Source organism: Sciurus vulgaris, assembly GCF_902686455.1.
Source record: "Sciurus vulgaris genome assembly, chromosome: 12".
Lineage (NCBI taxonomy): Eukaryota > Metazoa > Chordata > Mammalia > Rodentia > Sciuridae > Sciurus > Sciurus vulgaris.
The window spans coordinates 102,542,194-102,557,563 of record NC_136473.1 but is presented as its reverse complement, the minus strand read 5'-3'; the positions used below and the strand labels follow the sequence as shown (position 1 = coordinate 102,557,563).

The following is a 15,370-nucleotide window of genomic DNA, read 5'->3' as shown; positions in this document are numbered from 1 at the left end:
AATACATATACACACATACATATAGACCTTCCATGATTGATTAAGAATAAAACAAAATGCAAAAGGGAAATATAGATGGCTAATAAATAGGAAAAGATAGTCAACCTTACTAGTTATCAAAAATTGTAGAAGACACCTTTTTGATAATATAGTATTGTCCTTAGAGTAGGGAAACATGGCCTGTTGTCCATGGTTATCAGAAACTTAAATTGGTATTGTGGTGGGAAGACTAACCAGCACTTCTTATCTGAGAATGTGCCCTATGGAAATCCTTGAACAAGTACACCAAGATGTCCGTAGAAAGATATCCTGTAGTGTCTGCTACAGCAGAAATCTAGAAACACGCAAAACATTTATCAATAAGGAAACCATTACTGATGGGTACAAACCACAAGTCACAGTATAAACAAACTCCCATTAGTATATTAAAAACCGACAGCAAGAATAACAAAAAGTAAATGCATAGAAAAAGATCGGGGTGTCTCACCCAAATGATGATCAATCCTAGGACCAGAATGGGATTCTGCTGGGGATCAAAGGCCATTGCACTATATTTATAGATTGATCCCTGTATACTGAGGGACGTATATTGCTTTTTCTTTAATTTTTTTTGTAGTTGCAGATGAACAGAATGCCTTTATTTTATTTGTTTTTACGTGGTGCTAAGGATGGAACCCAGTACCTCACACATGCTAGACTAGTGCTCTGCCACTGAGCTACAGCCCCAGCCCTACTTTTTCTTTTTTAAGAAGCAGAGATTTTGAGGGTTAAGAATAGTAGAAAACCATATTATTACCCAGCACCATGGCCCACACCTGTAATCCCAGCAACTTAGGAGGATAAGACAAGAGGATCACAAGTTCAAGACCAGCCTCAGCAGTTTAGAGAGGCCCTTAGCAACATAGACCCTGTCTCAAAATAAGACTGGGGATATAACTCAGTGGTGAAGCACCCCTGGATTCAATCCTCAATACCAGAAACAGAAAGAGGAAAAAAAATCATACTGTCTACTCGAAATGAGTTATAAACCTCAAGTCAGCAGTTCTTTGGTATTGCCAGTTTCATTCTTCATAATATTAAAACTTATTTCTTTAGTGTTTGTTGTTTAAGTACCTGTACTGTTACAGATATGCTGTGTTCAGTCCTTTTCCCCATTTCTTTTCATTATGAAAAATGCATACGAAGTAGATAGGTACATGCACATTTTAAAGCAAAGTAAATAAAATAAACGTGTATAACTTCCGCCCGGCTTAAGAATCAGAACTTTACCAGAATATCTAAACCTTCCCAGATAGCATCCTCTTCCTTCCCCATCAGCTGTCCTGAATTTCATGTTCATCATTGCCTTGTTTTTCCTTAGTTTTACTGTATTTGCTTCCTTACACAATACTTAGTTTTATTTTTTAACTGCGCTTGAATGGATCACATACATATTCTTAAGCACAAACCTTTTTGCCTAATTGTTTGTTGAGATTCGTTGTTGTTGATGCATGTAACTATCATTTATTCCTTTTCATAACTGAATAGTCTTCCATTTTATGAGTCTGTCATGATTTATTCATCATTCTACTGTAGGTGAATACTTGGATGACTCCTATTTCTTTGCTATTTCTAACAGTGTTGCTGTGAATATTTTTGTGCACAGGTTGTCTAGATTATGTATCTGAGGAATGCAAATGTTACTTTACAAGAACATGAGTTTCATAGCCACCAGTAGTAGAATGAGGTTCATATCCTCACCATACTTAATATTTTCGGGCTTTTTAATCTTGGCTAATCTAGTATGAGTAAAATGTTGCCTGATCATTTTAATTTGCATGCCCCTGTTTACAGTGTTTGTTGATCATTCATGTTTCTTGTTCTGTGAAATGCTTGCAAAACTATTTTACTTATTTTGATTGATGAAAGTTCTTTATATATCAGATACAAATCTCTTAGCAGTTATGTGTTAAAAAAATACCTTATTCCAGTTTAACTTACTTTTTACTCTCTATATGGTATTTTTTAAATATTTTTTCAGTTCTCAATGAACCTTTATTTTATTTATCTGCATGCAGTGCTGAGAATTGAACCCAGTGCCTCACACGTACAGACAAGCATTCTACACCAAGCTAGGACCCAGGCCTATATGGTATCTTTTAACAGACTTTTCACACACTGCTAGTCAGTATGCCAACGCTTTGTTTTTTCTTTTATGTTCATGAATGAGATTATCCTTCTCAGGGTTATAAAAGGAAATGTAACTAAAGTAACAATAATAAAAGAACAGCAGGCATGCTGTTTTGTGTGCATGGTAATTGTTTTTGAGAAATATAAGGATTGTTATCACTAAGAATTATTACCACGTTTAAGAAAGTACAGCTATTAAAACATAAGTGTGTTTCCTAGCAGTAGCACAGTAACTAGGAAAAATGACACGTGACGGGTCATGCTCTGTGGGAATGGAAAATAGCACTGAAGCTGGGGAAGGTCTGGAAAGAAGTGGGCTCTGAAGAGGGCGTGCCTGCATGCAGCAGCTTACTAGTAAAAGTCCCAAACTGACCTGGACCAAAGGAAGTTACAAAAATTTTTTTTCAGTTGCAGATGAATACAATACCTTTATTTTACATATTAATTTTTATGTGGTACTGAGGATCGAACTCAGTGCCTCACAAGTGCTAGGCAAGCAGTCTACCACTGAGCTACAGCCGCAGCCCAGGAAGTCACAAATCTAACCTCTCATTAAGGAGAAACTGAAAATATACTCCCTGTCACTTAACTTTTGCATATTGTCTTTTCACTAATTATCACTACTTGTTTTTACTGATTATCTTTTTGTCTCAGTTCAAATCAACATCAAATAAGACTGTCTCTGTGGTGGGGTGGATGGTGATGATGGCTGATGACCCAGAACATCCAGACCTCTTCCTGCTGACTGACTCTGAGAAAGGTGAATTGTTAGCATGACTAGGGTTTAAGATGTTGTGTGTTGTACATAACTTGATGAGCCAAAACTAATTTAATTGGAATATTCAACAGGGTAAGTGATTGTGTAGCTTTTATCTACCAAGAAATATTTTTGTCACATGTGTTTTAATGAACCCAGTGTTCTTAGAGCTTACTTTCTTTACTACATAAGCATAAACTTGAACATTAAAAGCCCAAGTAATCCCTAAAGGGTTAATCAGGAAGGGAGGGAGGCATCTAAGGATAGTAGCCTTTTAAAATCTCAGAGGCTGCCCTGCGGGTGATGCTCCCCTGCCATAAACACCCCCCCCCCCATAGGCAGTTGTTCTCAGGTTCTGAAAGTGACACTTTTCTTTCAGTAATCTAAGTAGGCTCAAATCCCTTTGCAAATTAAGATATGTTATGTAAAATACAGAGACATTTGTGAATATAACAATTGACTGTTAACCATTAGATATTGTAAAGTGGAAGAGAGAAAAATGGGTTGGTTTTTGTTTTGTCTTGGTTTTGGGTTTTGTCTGTGTGTGTGTGTGGTGTGGTTTCACTAAGTTGCTCCGGCTGAGCTGGAGCTAATGTTCCTGCCACCTCAGCCTCTGGAGTAGCTGAGGAGAGAGAGTGCAAATGGCCTGTGTGGACCCTCCCACGTCTCCTGGCTCTGCCTGCCCCATCAGAGAATGCAGCAGGTCCACAGGAGACTCCCTCCCTGGTTGCTGCTTATCCCTCATAACAGCCACCAACTGTCCCCAAGCACTACAGAGGAGGCCAAAAGAGAGATACCCATCACATCTGCCAGAATCATCCATTCCAGCAACTCATTAAAATTCTGCTGACTTTACAACTGTATCTTGACTTCCATTTATTTAGTTGGTATTTCATATCAAAAGAAATTCTATTTTAGGATGTTAATAGTCTTAAGTAAAAAATTAAGTAAGTTTGTATGTTGGATGCAAAAAAAAAAAAAAATAATCATAGCAAAATGTCTTATTTTCAGGGAAATAGATTGATTTACAGAATAAGCACTCCCTAGTCAACATTCTGAATTAAAAGCCCCAGCTCCTCAAAATCCCAAAGACATTATTTATAAAATTGCATTTTAGAGTGAGATCATTGAATTTTGCTAAGAAATGTTTTGTTTTCCTTCAGTTTCCCTTAGCATGTTTAATAGAACTATTTCATAGTAGCCAAGGTTTTTATGATGTCTGTGCTCATGGGGGGGTGGGTAGCAAATTATGGCTGTGATCAGCTTAACTGTAGATGTGTTCTATTCTGTTGACCTTAGTCTGAATCTGAGTTCAGTAAGCAAAACAGTATTATCTGACCTATTAAATATTTGGTGAAAAAAACAGTTGCTTTTGAAAGTGAAAAGTTCTTGTGTGTTAAAATCTCAGGGGAAAACTGGATAATGCTTACTTACATCTAGTCAGGCTCCTCAGTCACTGAGGCAGATACAAAGAAAAGAGTAGAATTCAGAAGAATTGCAAAATAAGAACTTAAATCAATGAAAAAAGTGAGCAGACCTGAACTTAGAGCAGCCTTTAGCACATGAATCTTTTTCAGTTTATTCTTTACTCATCTTAATATATATATAGCCATATAAATACCCTTAGTGTGTGCCAGCCTTGATTAGTTAGCATCAGAACTCCTGAATACACACCAATGATGATTTCTAATTTCATAAAAGAGAAAAAAGACATCTTGGACATTCTGATCCTGACAAACGACTCAAGGCTAAAAACTGAGCCCGTGTTGATGCTACCTGACTAATCCTTAATCATGTTCAGTAGCCAGTGTTCATATTTGAAGCCTTTTAGCCTGTAAAAACTTATTAACATCCAGTATTTAGATCATCTATCCACAGCAACAAATCTGGAGAAGCCATCTTTTTGTATATGTTTTCTTAAAGAACATTTGAGGAGCCATAATTACATTTTCCAATTTATAAGCTGTAAAACACTGACTTTCTGAATACAGGATAGCATGTGGATGTGTTGCATAGAAAACTATTCTTTTTTATTTATAGTGGAAGACTAGGTATTGAATGATAGAATTCTGAAACTGAGAACTCTAGTGATGTTTAGTTTACTCTTTAATATCTGACAGAATTACTATGTAAAATCCTTATTACTTTGCATTTGTTTGTTTTGATAATTTTAGGGAATTCATACAAGTTTCAAGCTGGCAGTAGAATGAATGCAATGCTGTGGTTTAAGCATTTGAGTGCAGCCTGCCAAAGTAACAAACAACAGGTGAGCTTTTCTCCTAATTATCAGACTAGTCCATAACTTGGGAATATATTTAAAAGAGTTCCATTGGACGTGGTGGTGCACACCAGTAATCCCAGCTCCTCTAGAGACTGAAGCAGGAGAATCACAAGTTCAAGGTTAGCCTCAGCAACTTAGCAAGACCCTGTCTCAATAAAGGGCTGGGGATACAGATCAGTGATAAAGTATCCCTGGATTCTGTCCCCAGTGCCTAAATAAATAAAGTTCCAAAGAGAAGTAGACTGGTTTTCTTAATGAACTGGGAAAATGATGGTGTTTTTATTCTTGTTGGTAGTGGTCAATAAAACATGAAGTTCACATTTCAGAGAGGAGCTAGATAATAAACAAGTAAACAAAAAGCAAAATTCCAAATAATGAGAACTATGTAATAGAATTGTGTGACAGAGAGAGTAGAGACAGCTTTAGATACCCAAGGCTAAATAGGTGAGACCTCCCCCTCCACCCCAGGCAAGGAGAGTGACCTGAAAAACAGGAAGGAACCATCCATGTGAGGATTAGGGAGAGCTGAGTGTTGGTAAAGGGAACAGCGCGTGCACAGACGCTGAAGCTGGAGCCGGCTTATTCCAGTGTAGTGTGCAAGATGGAGAAGGGAGCCAGCGCTGGGCAGCACAGCAGGACTGCTCTGGGGGCAAGAACTAGATGACCTATCAGTTGATAGGAACTGCTCCTGTTATCTCTGATTTGAGTGCCACTTGAGGATGTTTCCTGTGCTTGCAGTAAAACCAAAAACCTTTTTCATCTTTTTGTATGTTTTTATTTTACTGAAACAAAGATGGTCTAATGGAAAGATTTTCAGCTACTAAGGAGAAGAGGGAATCTTATCGAGTTGTTTTTCCCACCCTGGTGCAGAGTTAGATTTGAATCACAATTTGGTAGATAACAAGTAAACATTACAAAAATTTCTGAATCACTTTTGTAGATTCAACAAGTAAAAAGTGGTAGACCCACAACATGAACTCTTAAAAAAAAAAAAAGTCATCCTTTAAATTTCAGTAAGTCCGTTCTTCTTTTTAAGTATTGTCAGAGTGAGCTTTGTTCTCATAATTTTTATTTCACTTATGTATGAAAAACTAAAGTGTTTGCCATTTTTAGTAACCTCCACAAAGTGCATGAAATACAGAAGTCATTTTCTCGCCTGACACATTAGTATCTGGGACAGAATGAAACATTTTTTGCCTAAGACCAAAGCCTTTCTGGACTCACTTCCGTGCTACATGTTTTCTTTAAATGTACCTTAAGGATATTGAGTCTTGTTTATTTAAATTAAAAAAAAAAAAAAAACTCAGATCCAAGATTAATCTAGACAGTATTTACACACCAGCATGGAGGCACAAGTTTCTTTCTCTGCATTGATGGGCTTTCCTGCTAATAAAGTCAGCCATATGTGCATAAATGGGTTTATTGTTGTTTCTTTGCTTCTGCATTTATAAGAATCAGGGTGATAGCAAATTTATAAAAAGAATCTGAAATTTGAAAATTTTTAGAAGACTGACTCAAATGCAAAATGCATTTTAGGTAATTTAGGAAGAAACGAGACTTTTACTCTTCAATATGAATTTCTTAAAACCAAACCTGGGAATTTACACTTTAAGCACATGAGCACTGGATTATGTTTGATTTATAAGTCAGTCGTGATTATATTGCCCAATAGAATTCTCATTCAGAAGCTGACACATTAAGGAACACACAGTTTTGAGTGTAAGAGCTTTCAGACAGACGACTGAGCAGACTGCTGAGCTGTGTTGCAGGGCAGGGAGGAGAGCACTGGCCTTCAGATAGCTCTGGAAAGGTTTTTAGGATCGAGTCAGTTTTTGTTTGTTCATTTTTTGTTTTGAGGTTTTTTTTTTTAAACATCTTATTAGTCCGTTAACTGTAGGATTCATCAACTAATTTTTACAATGAAAAGTATTCCAGAGAATTATTTCCAAACTTAGAAGAACTCAAATACAGTGCAATCTGTAAGCAATGAATCTGTTGCTCTTTTGGAGTCATAAAGTATTAGATCAGAATTATTAATTAATTCTTTTCACAAAAAAGTTCATAATGATTTCACAAAAATTTTCTTAATGTTATGAAAGCATTTGTGCTGGTTTTTAAGGTGTGCATGTAGGAATTCATTGTGACATACCATGAAAGTGATGTCAAGCCTGTTTGTCTGAAATCTCATAAGAACCATAGTTAAGTTCGTTGAGTAAACACCTGTGTGGAGCCCCCATGCTAAGCAAGAAAGATTCCCCTTCTGCCCTTTCCTCCTTGCAAATATCAGTTTATTTAAAAGAGCATGTTAATTCAGTGATTTTTCTCTCTAAACTGTTACAGTATGTTACATTAATTATTCATAGATTATTGAAGTGCCTTCTATCACATTCCTTTAAATGATTGTTAGGTTTTAAAGATTCCAGCTTGCCAAGAGGACAAGAAAAGATAAGAAATACTGGTTTGAAAAACAGATTTTAAAGAATGAGTTTGTGATGCTTATATTTTTCAGGTTCCTACAAACTTGATGACTTTTGAGTAAAAGCCTGAAGAGGAAGAGGTGAAGCTCTGCTCCTGGGTGAGAGCAGGGACCTGACAGAAGATGCCAGCGGCAAACCATCCTGTGCCAGGAAGAGCCCACAGGCTCCAGCCCAGCCTTTGGAATTCTGAACCAAAAAGCACTCATTTCAGGGAATCAAGTGAGATATTCCCAGAGAACAAATTGGAGTTGCAAAACAAACTGCCATGAACCATGCTTCTTATCTCTGAACTGACCTGTGGAAACCACTGCCTTAAAGAATGAAAGGAAAACCAACATGAAACACCAAATAGTGTGTGTGAATCTTCTGGCGGTGCTGTGCTTGGAATAGATCATAGCTAATTTCCATTTCTTTTAACTTTGTACTAATTTTGGAGGGGGGAATCACCTTTTTTTAGATACACTTTGCAAAGGATAGACATATTTCTTACGGATTGTATCAGGAGCTGGTTTTGAACTGTGGTGAGCAGATCCTTTCCTTCAGCGGGGATTTACCAGCAGCCCTCCTGAGAGGTTTGTCCTGCCTCCAGTCATCCATAGCCTCACTGGTTTTCTCACAGCAAGAACGTAGGGCTAGACATGTTGATAATGTAAGTTGTCGGGGTCTGTTTGGGATGGGGGAGGAAGGGTTTGTTTTGGTTGAGGGCACATCTTTTTAAAAACTAAACTTCTGAATTGAGTACTGTATGGGGAACATTATTTCCTGCGGGAGGCACAAAGGCTGAGTGTTCATATACCAGTTTTTTTAAAATAGGTTCCAGAAAACATGGTTGTTTCTAGCTGGGGTTCAGGTTTAGCTTTCTCTATGAATTCATTGTGGAACCATACATCTGCTTAGTAGAGAATATAATCTCAAGCTAAACTTTCCTGAGAAGATTTTACAATGACTATAAATTTTTTTTTCAAGTTAATTAGATTATTTCTCTCCCAACCACAGGGAGTCATCAAGGGTGATAATATTGATATTTTGCCAGGATATTTTCTTTTACAGTGTTTAATGTGCATAATGCCAGTTTTTTTTTGTTTGTTTATTTTGTTTTTGTTTAATATGATACTCAAGATCACATTTGTTTAAAAGATTCCTCATAAATATGTATGTATTTTATCATAAGACAGTAATTTTAAGAGGGATAAAGAGTTTGAGGCTCTAGGAATTTTAAATATCAAACCCTTCTTCCTTTTATGACTTACAATAAACAAACCAAAACATTTTTCCAAGAACTTACTGTAAGTCCTGACATGAACCCATATTGTCAGTAGTTAACCAAGCAATTTTGAGAGTTCTGTGTAACAGTGCATTCACTTTCTAAACTAAATGTCAAACTTAGAAGTTAAAAGGTGTGATACCTTAGAATTTTAACAAAAAAGTTGCACTTGAACAAGGACTCTATGTCAGATATTACAAACTCATGAGGCATCATAAATTTTAGCAGTGGTCCAGAGTAAGAAATGTTTTGTGACTGATACCTCCTATAGACTGATTACTTTGGACCTCATAAAATTTCTCACATTTATTTTCTTATAGAACTGTATAAATTTTATTGGAAGTTTCACCCTCAAGTCCATAAAACAAACAGAAAATGTTGTGTATACAATAATAGCTTAAAATGCATCCAAAGGAAAGTAAAAGAACTTTTTTTGAGTTTTTTAAAATTTAATTTTGTATTTGGAAAAGATGTTAACAGTTCAAATAGGTTTCTCATATAACAATTAGAAATACATTGTTTCTGGGTTTTAGTGACACAGGCTGGAGAGGGCGGAGCATTGCCTGTGCCAAATGATTTTTCAGTTAATGGTCTAAACTTAACCCGTTAACCCGTGTTGGATACGTAGAAAGAACCATCTGCATAGCCAGCAGTATTACTCGGTAGACCTTGCACATCTTACTTTTGTTTTGCATTATTTAAAAATTCCTTAATTTGTTTTTTTTTTTCTTCAGAAATAACATTTTTAACAGTGTGTGTGCTTTTTAAAAAATATTGATTGTGAATGAGAACCCTGTGGATTTTTTTTTTCTTTTTTGTCTGTTGTAAATAAGCTAAGGTAGATATGCTGTAGGTTAACCAAATCTGGGAGAGATGCAACTGGAAGTCAGAGCCTGACATCACACAGTTTTGCCAAAGAGAGCAAGCTAAGTTGGAAGATGTGTTTGATATTTTCAGCTCTAAACGTTAATGAGTGCTTGTACAGAGTAAGAATAGTGTTCACATTTGAGAAACAGTCCATAGATAGAGTCGTGGCCTCTTACTGTCTGAAATTTAACCTAACAGTGCAGTAGAAATTGTTATTATTTTTCTATCTTCAGATTTATCTATTCAAAATATTAGTCATTACTTGTTAGGATTATTTTTAGCATTTGAAGTAAATTGAAATCAGTGAGAAATGAATTACAATAGTGCAGGTGAGTTTTTGATCTTCTATCATTCACAAAATATCATCTGGTTATAATTCAAGCAAAGAAAATATAAGTCACCAAACTATACTAATATTTAGGTAGTTTGTTAGTGGGAAGATTAATTATTAAACCTGCCCTTGATTGTACATTTGTGATCCAAAAACTCAAAATTTACATCAGCATTAAATTCATTTTCTCCCCTAGCCAAGAAATTCAATTAATTAAATTAAATTTAAGCTGGTGCGTAAGCATAGTGATTGTCCTATCAGTGGCTTAGGGTAGTAGTATACAGTACTAGCCAAAATGCAATTCAAGGTACATCTCATGTAACAACTTACATGATAGTAACATATCAGTTTTTTAAATATAACTATAAAAATAATTACATAATAGTCTCCTGGATATTGTTTTTGGTTTCATGCCCCTTCTGTGTTCAGGCTCTGCTTATTTTTCAGAGTATTATTTTTACTCTAAAACTAAGAATTGAAAGACAACTGATCAAACACACCTTTCTATTTTGTTTTCTTCACTGTGTAAATGTTATTTGTGTAAGCATTGCAAAAAAGGGATCCAAATAATTTGTTTTTTTTTTATTCTCCCTAGGCATGTGCTTCAATGGCAAATATTTTTCTGTGTAAAAAATGCCATGTAATTACTGCACTGCCTCTTCATGGGCTCTATTGGTATTAGGGTATTTCAATATATCAACTCATGGTGTTTATAGCTGCAAAGTTTTTATGAACAGCTTTTTTCCACTTCTAGAAGATTTATAAAGGAGCCCAAAAAGCACTATTCTATAGAAAGTAAAAGGAGTAGTCTAATAGATCTGTTAGTTTAAACTGGGGCCCTCTAAGATTAGCAGCCTGTCAATCTCTTGAAAGCATTAGAGTGTACTTGACCAAATGACTAGCATCTTTTTTCCCTAAGGTGAAATCTGTAAAGCTGTGTACATTTATTACTGAAACTGAAACTCTAGGGCATCATATTATAAGAAGTCAGTACTAGTAATAGATTTAATCCATTGGCTTTTTAGAAGAACTCATTAACTGTTGATTTCTTTGTTTTTTGAGGCATATTCTTCCACAACCAGTTTTTAAACCACCATATTATTTTCTTCCACAAACAAGGGGTGCCAGTGTTGCTTAACAAAGATAATCTTTAATAAAAAGAAATCCTCTATCTCAAGGCCTTCAAAGTCATTGGATCCCTTTTTGAGAATGAAGGCCATCTCCCCCCTGTGCTGGTGGAGCAGGGGTGCAGCTGCAGTGTGAGGAGGTGGTGAGGTTGGTGGACTTCCTTCAGTGACCTTTTAGGGTTTGCTTCGTTTTTCTCTCTTCTTTTATACTACTTTCAAACTTAGTAAATTTATGATTTTACAGCCAGAGTAGTACTCTGTTTTTTCTAAGCCTTTAAGATAACAAAAAACTGCTGCTAAATCACATTGATAAATGACTTTCCATGTGGACCTTTTCAAAATGATTTAAGTACCTTTTGATTTTGTTCTCCTGAAAATGGCTTGTGTCTAAAATGTCGGGGTTTTTATGTTTTGTTTTGTCTTTTTCTGTTTAGAGGGTTCTAGTGAAAGAGATGTATGTGTAAAACTTCTAAGCTTATCGAAAGCAATTTCATTATACCTATATCTCAAGTTGTAGTGTGGTGAAAATTTGGTCAGTGCCTTATCAATTTGAAGACCACTCTTAGGGCATTGAGTAGGACAACTTGCCCTCTTAGTTCAGGAGTGTGCGCTCCACCATCTTACTCTCACAGCAAGTCTAAGGATGTCTATACAGATCCCCAGGTGCTTGTTGCAGTCCTTGTTGGGTTTTGAGTCTTTTTTATACAAACTTCCTTCCTCCTTCTCTCTTTTCCAGTTGGAGATTGAAAATAAATCCACTCAAATCAATCTTTTGATAAGCACTCTTATAAAACAGCTTTGAAGAATATCCATCCATCTGGGTTCATTTTTATCCTGTTGTTTGAGTATAGATTTAATGATCAGTCCCTCTGGGAAATCCCTAAGATAACAAATTTACACAAAGATTAATTTGGATTTTATTAAAGCTGCTAAAATCTTGTAAGCACAGTTCCTTTGACCAGAAATGAGATTTATTTTGGTTCATCCTTACATTAAGTAAAACTCGGAATAAACAAGTAGTCACTTAACCTGCCGGTTATTGTTTACCTGAAAGTTCATGCAGCACAGTGGAAATGACTCCAGTGTATGGACATAATAGACTAAAGTAGCTTTCTCAATGAAAGTGAGCCTCAGAAATGCTTTGCGTCTCTGAGATTGTTGGAAGACCTGGAGCCCTGTTGTTTATCTGTGTCAGGAAGCTCTTTTCACTCTTTAAAGGGCTCTTTATGTTCTAGAGTAGCAAAGTAGACATACAGAGTATTTAAACCCAAATGAAAGGGTTGCTGGTCCTAGAGGGTCATTAGCAAAATTTAAATTTTGATTCTAGCTCTTTGAACTGCAAAGCAATGACGGGGTTAAAAGAACATGTAGAGTGCTTTGGGATGCAACTTTCCCCCCCCCTTAATAGAAAAAAAGAAAACTTCATAAATATTAGCTGTGCTTTAGATGCCAGGTAACAAATATTGCCTTCCCTGAAGATACCCCCCCATTAGAACTACTCACAAATGTATTCCAATGATTACTGATTTATTAGGTATAACTATAAAATAGCTGATAAGAAGTCACCAAACTCAAGTGTTTCTTCACCTCTATTATTGGCATTCATTGGAGGGATCTGGTTCCCAGCGTATTCTAAAGGAGATCAGATATCTCCAGGAGAAGTACCCAGTGATGATGATATTCAGGAAAACACAAGCCATTTTTTTCTTCTTTATCCCAGTTAACTTGAGGTACTCTAATGAAGCACTCAATTGCACCATGACCTCCTTGAGTGATGTGCAGTTCGGTTCCTCTCTCTTTTTGTTTCTTTTTAATATGCAAATGTGAGTGTGTGATCTACAGTGTGTTCGCATAAGCTAATTTAAAACGAATTTAAGAACAATTTTCTGAAATATTTCTATTGAAATAAATCACTTAAAATTATAGATTGTGTAAGGATGTTTTGTTAACCTTATTGCATTTTTATCATTAACTGTTACATTTTATCATTAATCCAAATCAATTTAAATTGATTTCCCCCCTTTTCAAAAGTAACCCCAAGGATTGTTGGTCTAAGGCAAGTTCTGAGTAGACTTCAGTTGCTCTTCCCCAGCCCAGAATGAGGGTACACCCTGCCATGTGACCAGGGGGGCTTAGGGTCCAGAAGGCCAGCGTGTAATATTTCCACCTGTCCCTCTGTGAACATGTAATAGGCGCAGTCCACCAAAAGGCCTCTTTGCTGACTGTTCCATAGGTTCTGTGATACATTGTTTCACTGTACTGTTTCTGACAAAACACTGAGGCACTAGCAGTCAGCAGAAATACAAACTGAATTCCACACAAGCTCAGCCTCAGTGTGTCTGTAACTCAGTTTTCCACAGTCGTTTCACCTCTTTAGTGGCCTTTGAAAATTCTCACTATTCCTTTATAGGAACCGAAAAGTGGTATTCTCCAGAGGGGTCGGCCTGTCTTTTCCTCACATACTGCCTCTGCATATAGGATCAGCTTGTCATGTTTAGTAAAGACATTTTTCTTGGTGTTGCTTCGATTTACAGATTGATCTGAAAATTAGCTGTTTTGAACAGTTTCTTTTTATCTATAAACATGGATTGTTTCCATTTTTCAGGGCTTTTAATGCCCTTAAACTAACGTTTCATAATTTTTCCCCTAGTGGTCTCAATATATCTTTTTATAATGTATATACATCTAGGAAATTCCTTTTAACTATGACTTTTTTTTCTTATATTTTCTCACTAATTGTATAGGAATGCAATTATTACGTTCGATTCTTACTTTCAGAACCTTTTTGAGATTCCTCATCTAGCTCTAACAGTTTGTCTACAGATTTTGTTGGAATGATGATAACTGCAAATAAGGGCAGTTGTCTCTTTTTCTTATCTTCATATGGCTAGAATTTCAGTACAATATTGGGTTAGACGCAGTGATGGCATGTCAAATAAGAATTCATCCAGTCTTTCAGAAATCCTCAGTGTATAGCACAGCCCCAGTATGAACTCTTTGCTTGTTTTGTTATAATGTAGCACAAGTATGATTTTTTTTCTATTTTATTTTTAGACTAACCTTCAGCTTAAATCTCTACTTTTCTTGTAATACATGTTTATAGTCTTAAGTAGAAAATGCGTGTCCATTTACTCTTGGCCACCACTCGATGACACTGGTTATCCAGTATCAATACTAAATAAAATACTGGACCTCAGAATATTGCAAAATCTCACCCTATCCTACTGGTTCTGTCATCAGAGGGGTCCAACGAAGTTATAAGGGGGGAAACTCAACTTGGAACCAACTGTTGTCTTGCCATTTGTCCCAGGAAGAACTACAGGACGAGTCATTAAGCAAAGCACAGATAAAGATTTATTTAAGGACAGCAATGTGGGATCCCCCCAGAGTGTGGGGGATCCTCAGGAAAACAGGTGGCAGCAAGCACCCAAGACTGAGCCTCTTATTTATTTATTTATATGGTTTTGATCCTAAGCAGGTAAACTATTATTAGATTTTACTGATTTGGAAAATGCTTACAAACTTCCTTGGAGATCAAGACCCATGGCAGCACCCTATACTTAGAAATCAGAAAGTTGCTCTTTGGTGAATTGGGCCATTTGTCATTAGTGGGCACACTGCATAAGTTTTTTAGCTGGTTGACATTTATAATAATATGTCTCATCTCTTACAAGCATACATTGAATATTTTGCTTATCTTTAACCAAAGAAGCAAACAACATAAGTCATGATTGTAAGAAACCCACGAAAACCACGCCAGACACGGGAAATCACATAAGGGAGTTTAGTAAGCAAACAGTGTCTCCCTGCAGGGTAAGAGAGAAAATGAGAGGAAAAGAGAAAGGGCGCACACAAGAGAGTGTGGAAAGTGAGGAGGAGAGAGAAAGCAGGAGAAAAGATGGTGGGGAAGCTACCCTTAAGCAGTTGAAATCCTCAGGGCTAACGGGACCAATAACGGAGAAGGATACTTGCAAGCTGACTGATGAACCAATAGCTAGCTAGGATGTGCACAGACTGACAAGTAGTTGGGAGGCGGGGAAATGGCTGCAGCGGAAAGGGTGGGGGAGCAGCTTTCAGACTGACAAGCTAGGTTGTGA

The 15,370-nt window shown here is 36.5% G+C and overlaps 1 protein-coding gene across 4 annotated transcripts in view; it reads left to right on the top strand.

The window, feature by feature from the left end:
- The window catches only part of RALGPS2 (Ral GEF with PH domain and SH3 binding motif 2), a 161,999-nt gene extending 153,073 nt beyond the window's left edge, over window positions 1-8,926 (top strand). For all 4 annotated transcript variants that reach the window (XM_079105939.1, XM_079105941.1, XM_079105938.1 and 1 more), the window contains 3 exons: window positions 2,824-2,929; window positions 5,101-5,192; window positions 7,717-8,926. In XM_079105939.1, coding sequence (XP_078962065.1) covers window positions 2,824-2,929; window positions 5,101-5,192; window positions 7,717-7,746 — 228 coding nt within the window. In that variant the 3' untranslated portion in view covers window positions 7,747-8,926. The remainder of the gene's footprint in view (window positions 1-2,823; window positions 2,930-5,100; window positions 5,193-7,716) is intronic.
- The last annotated feature ends 6,444 nt before the right edge of the window (window positions 8,927-15,370 follow it).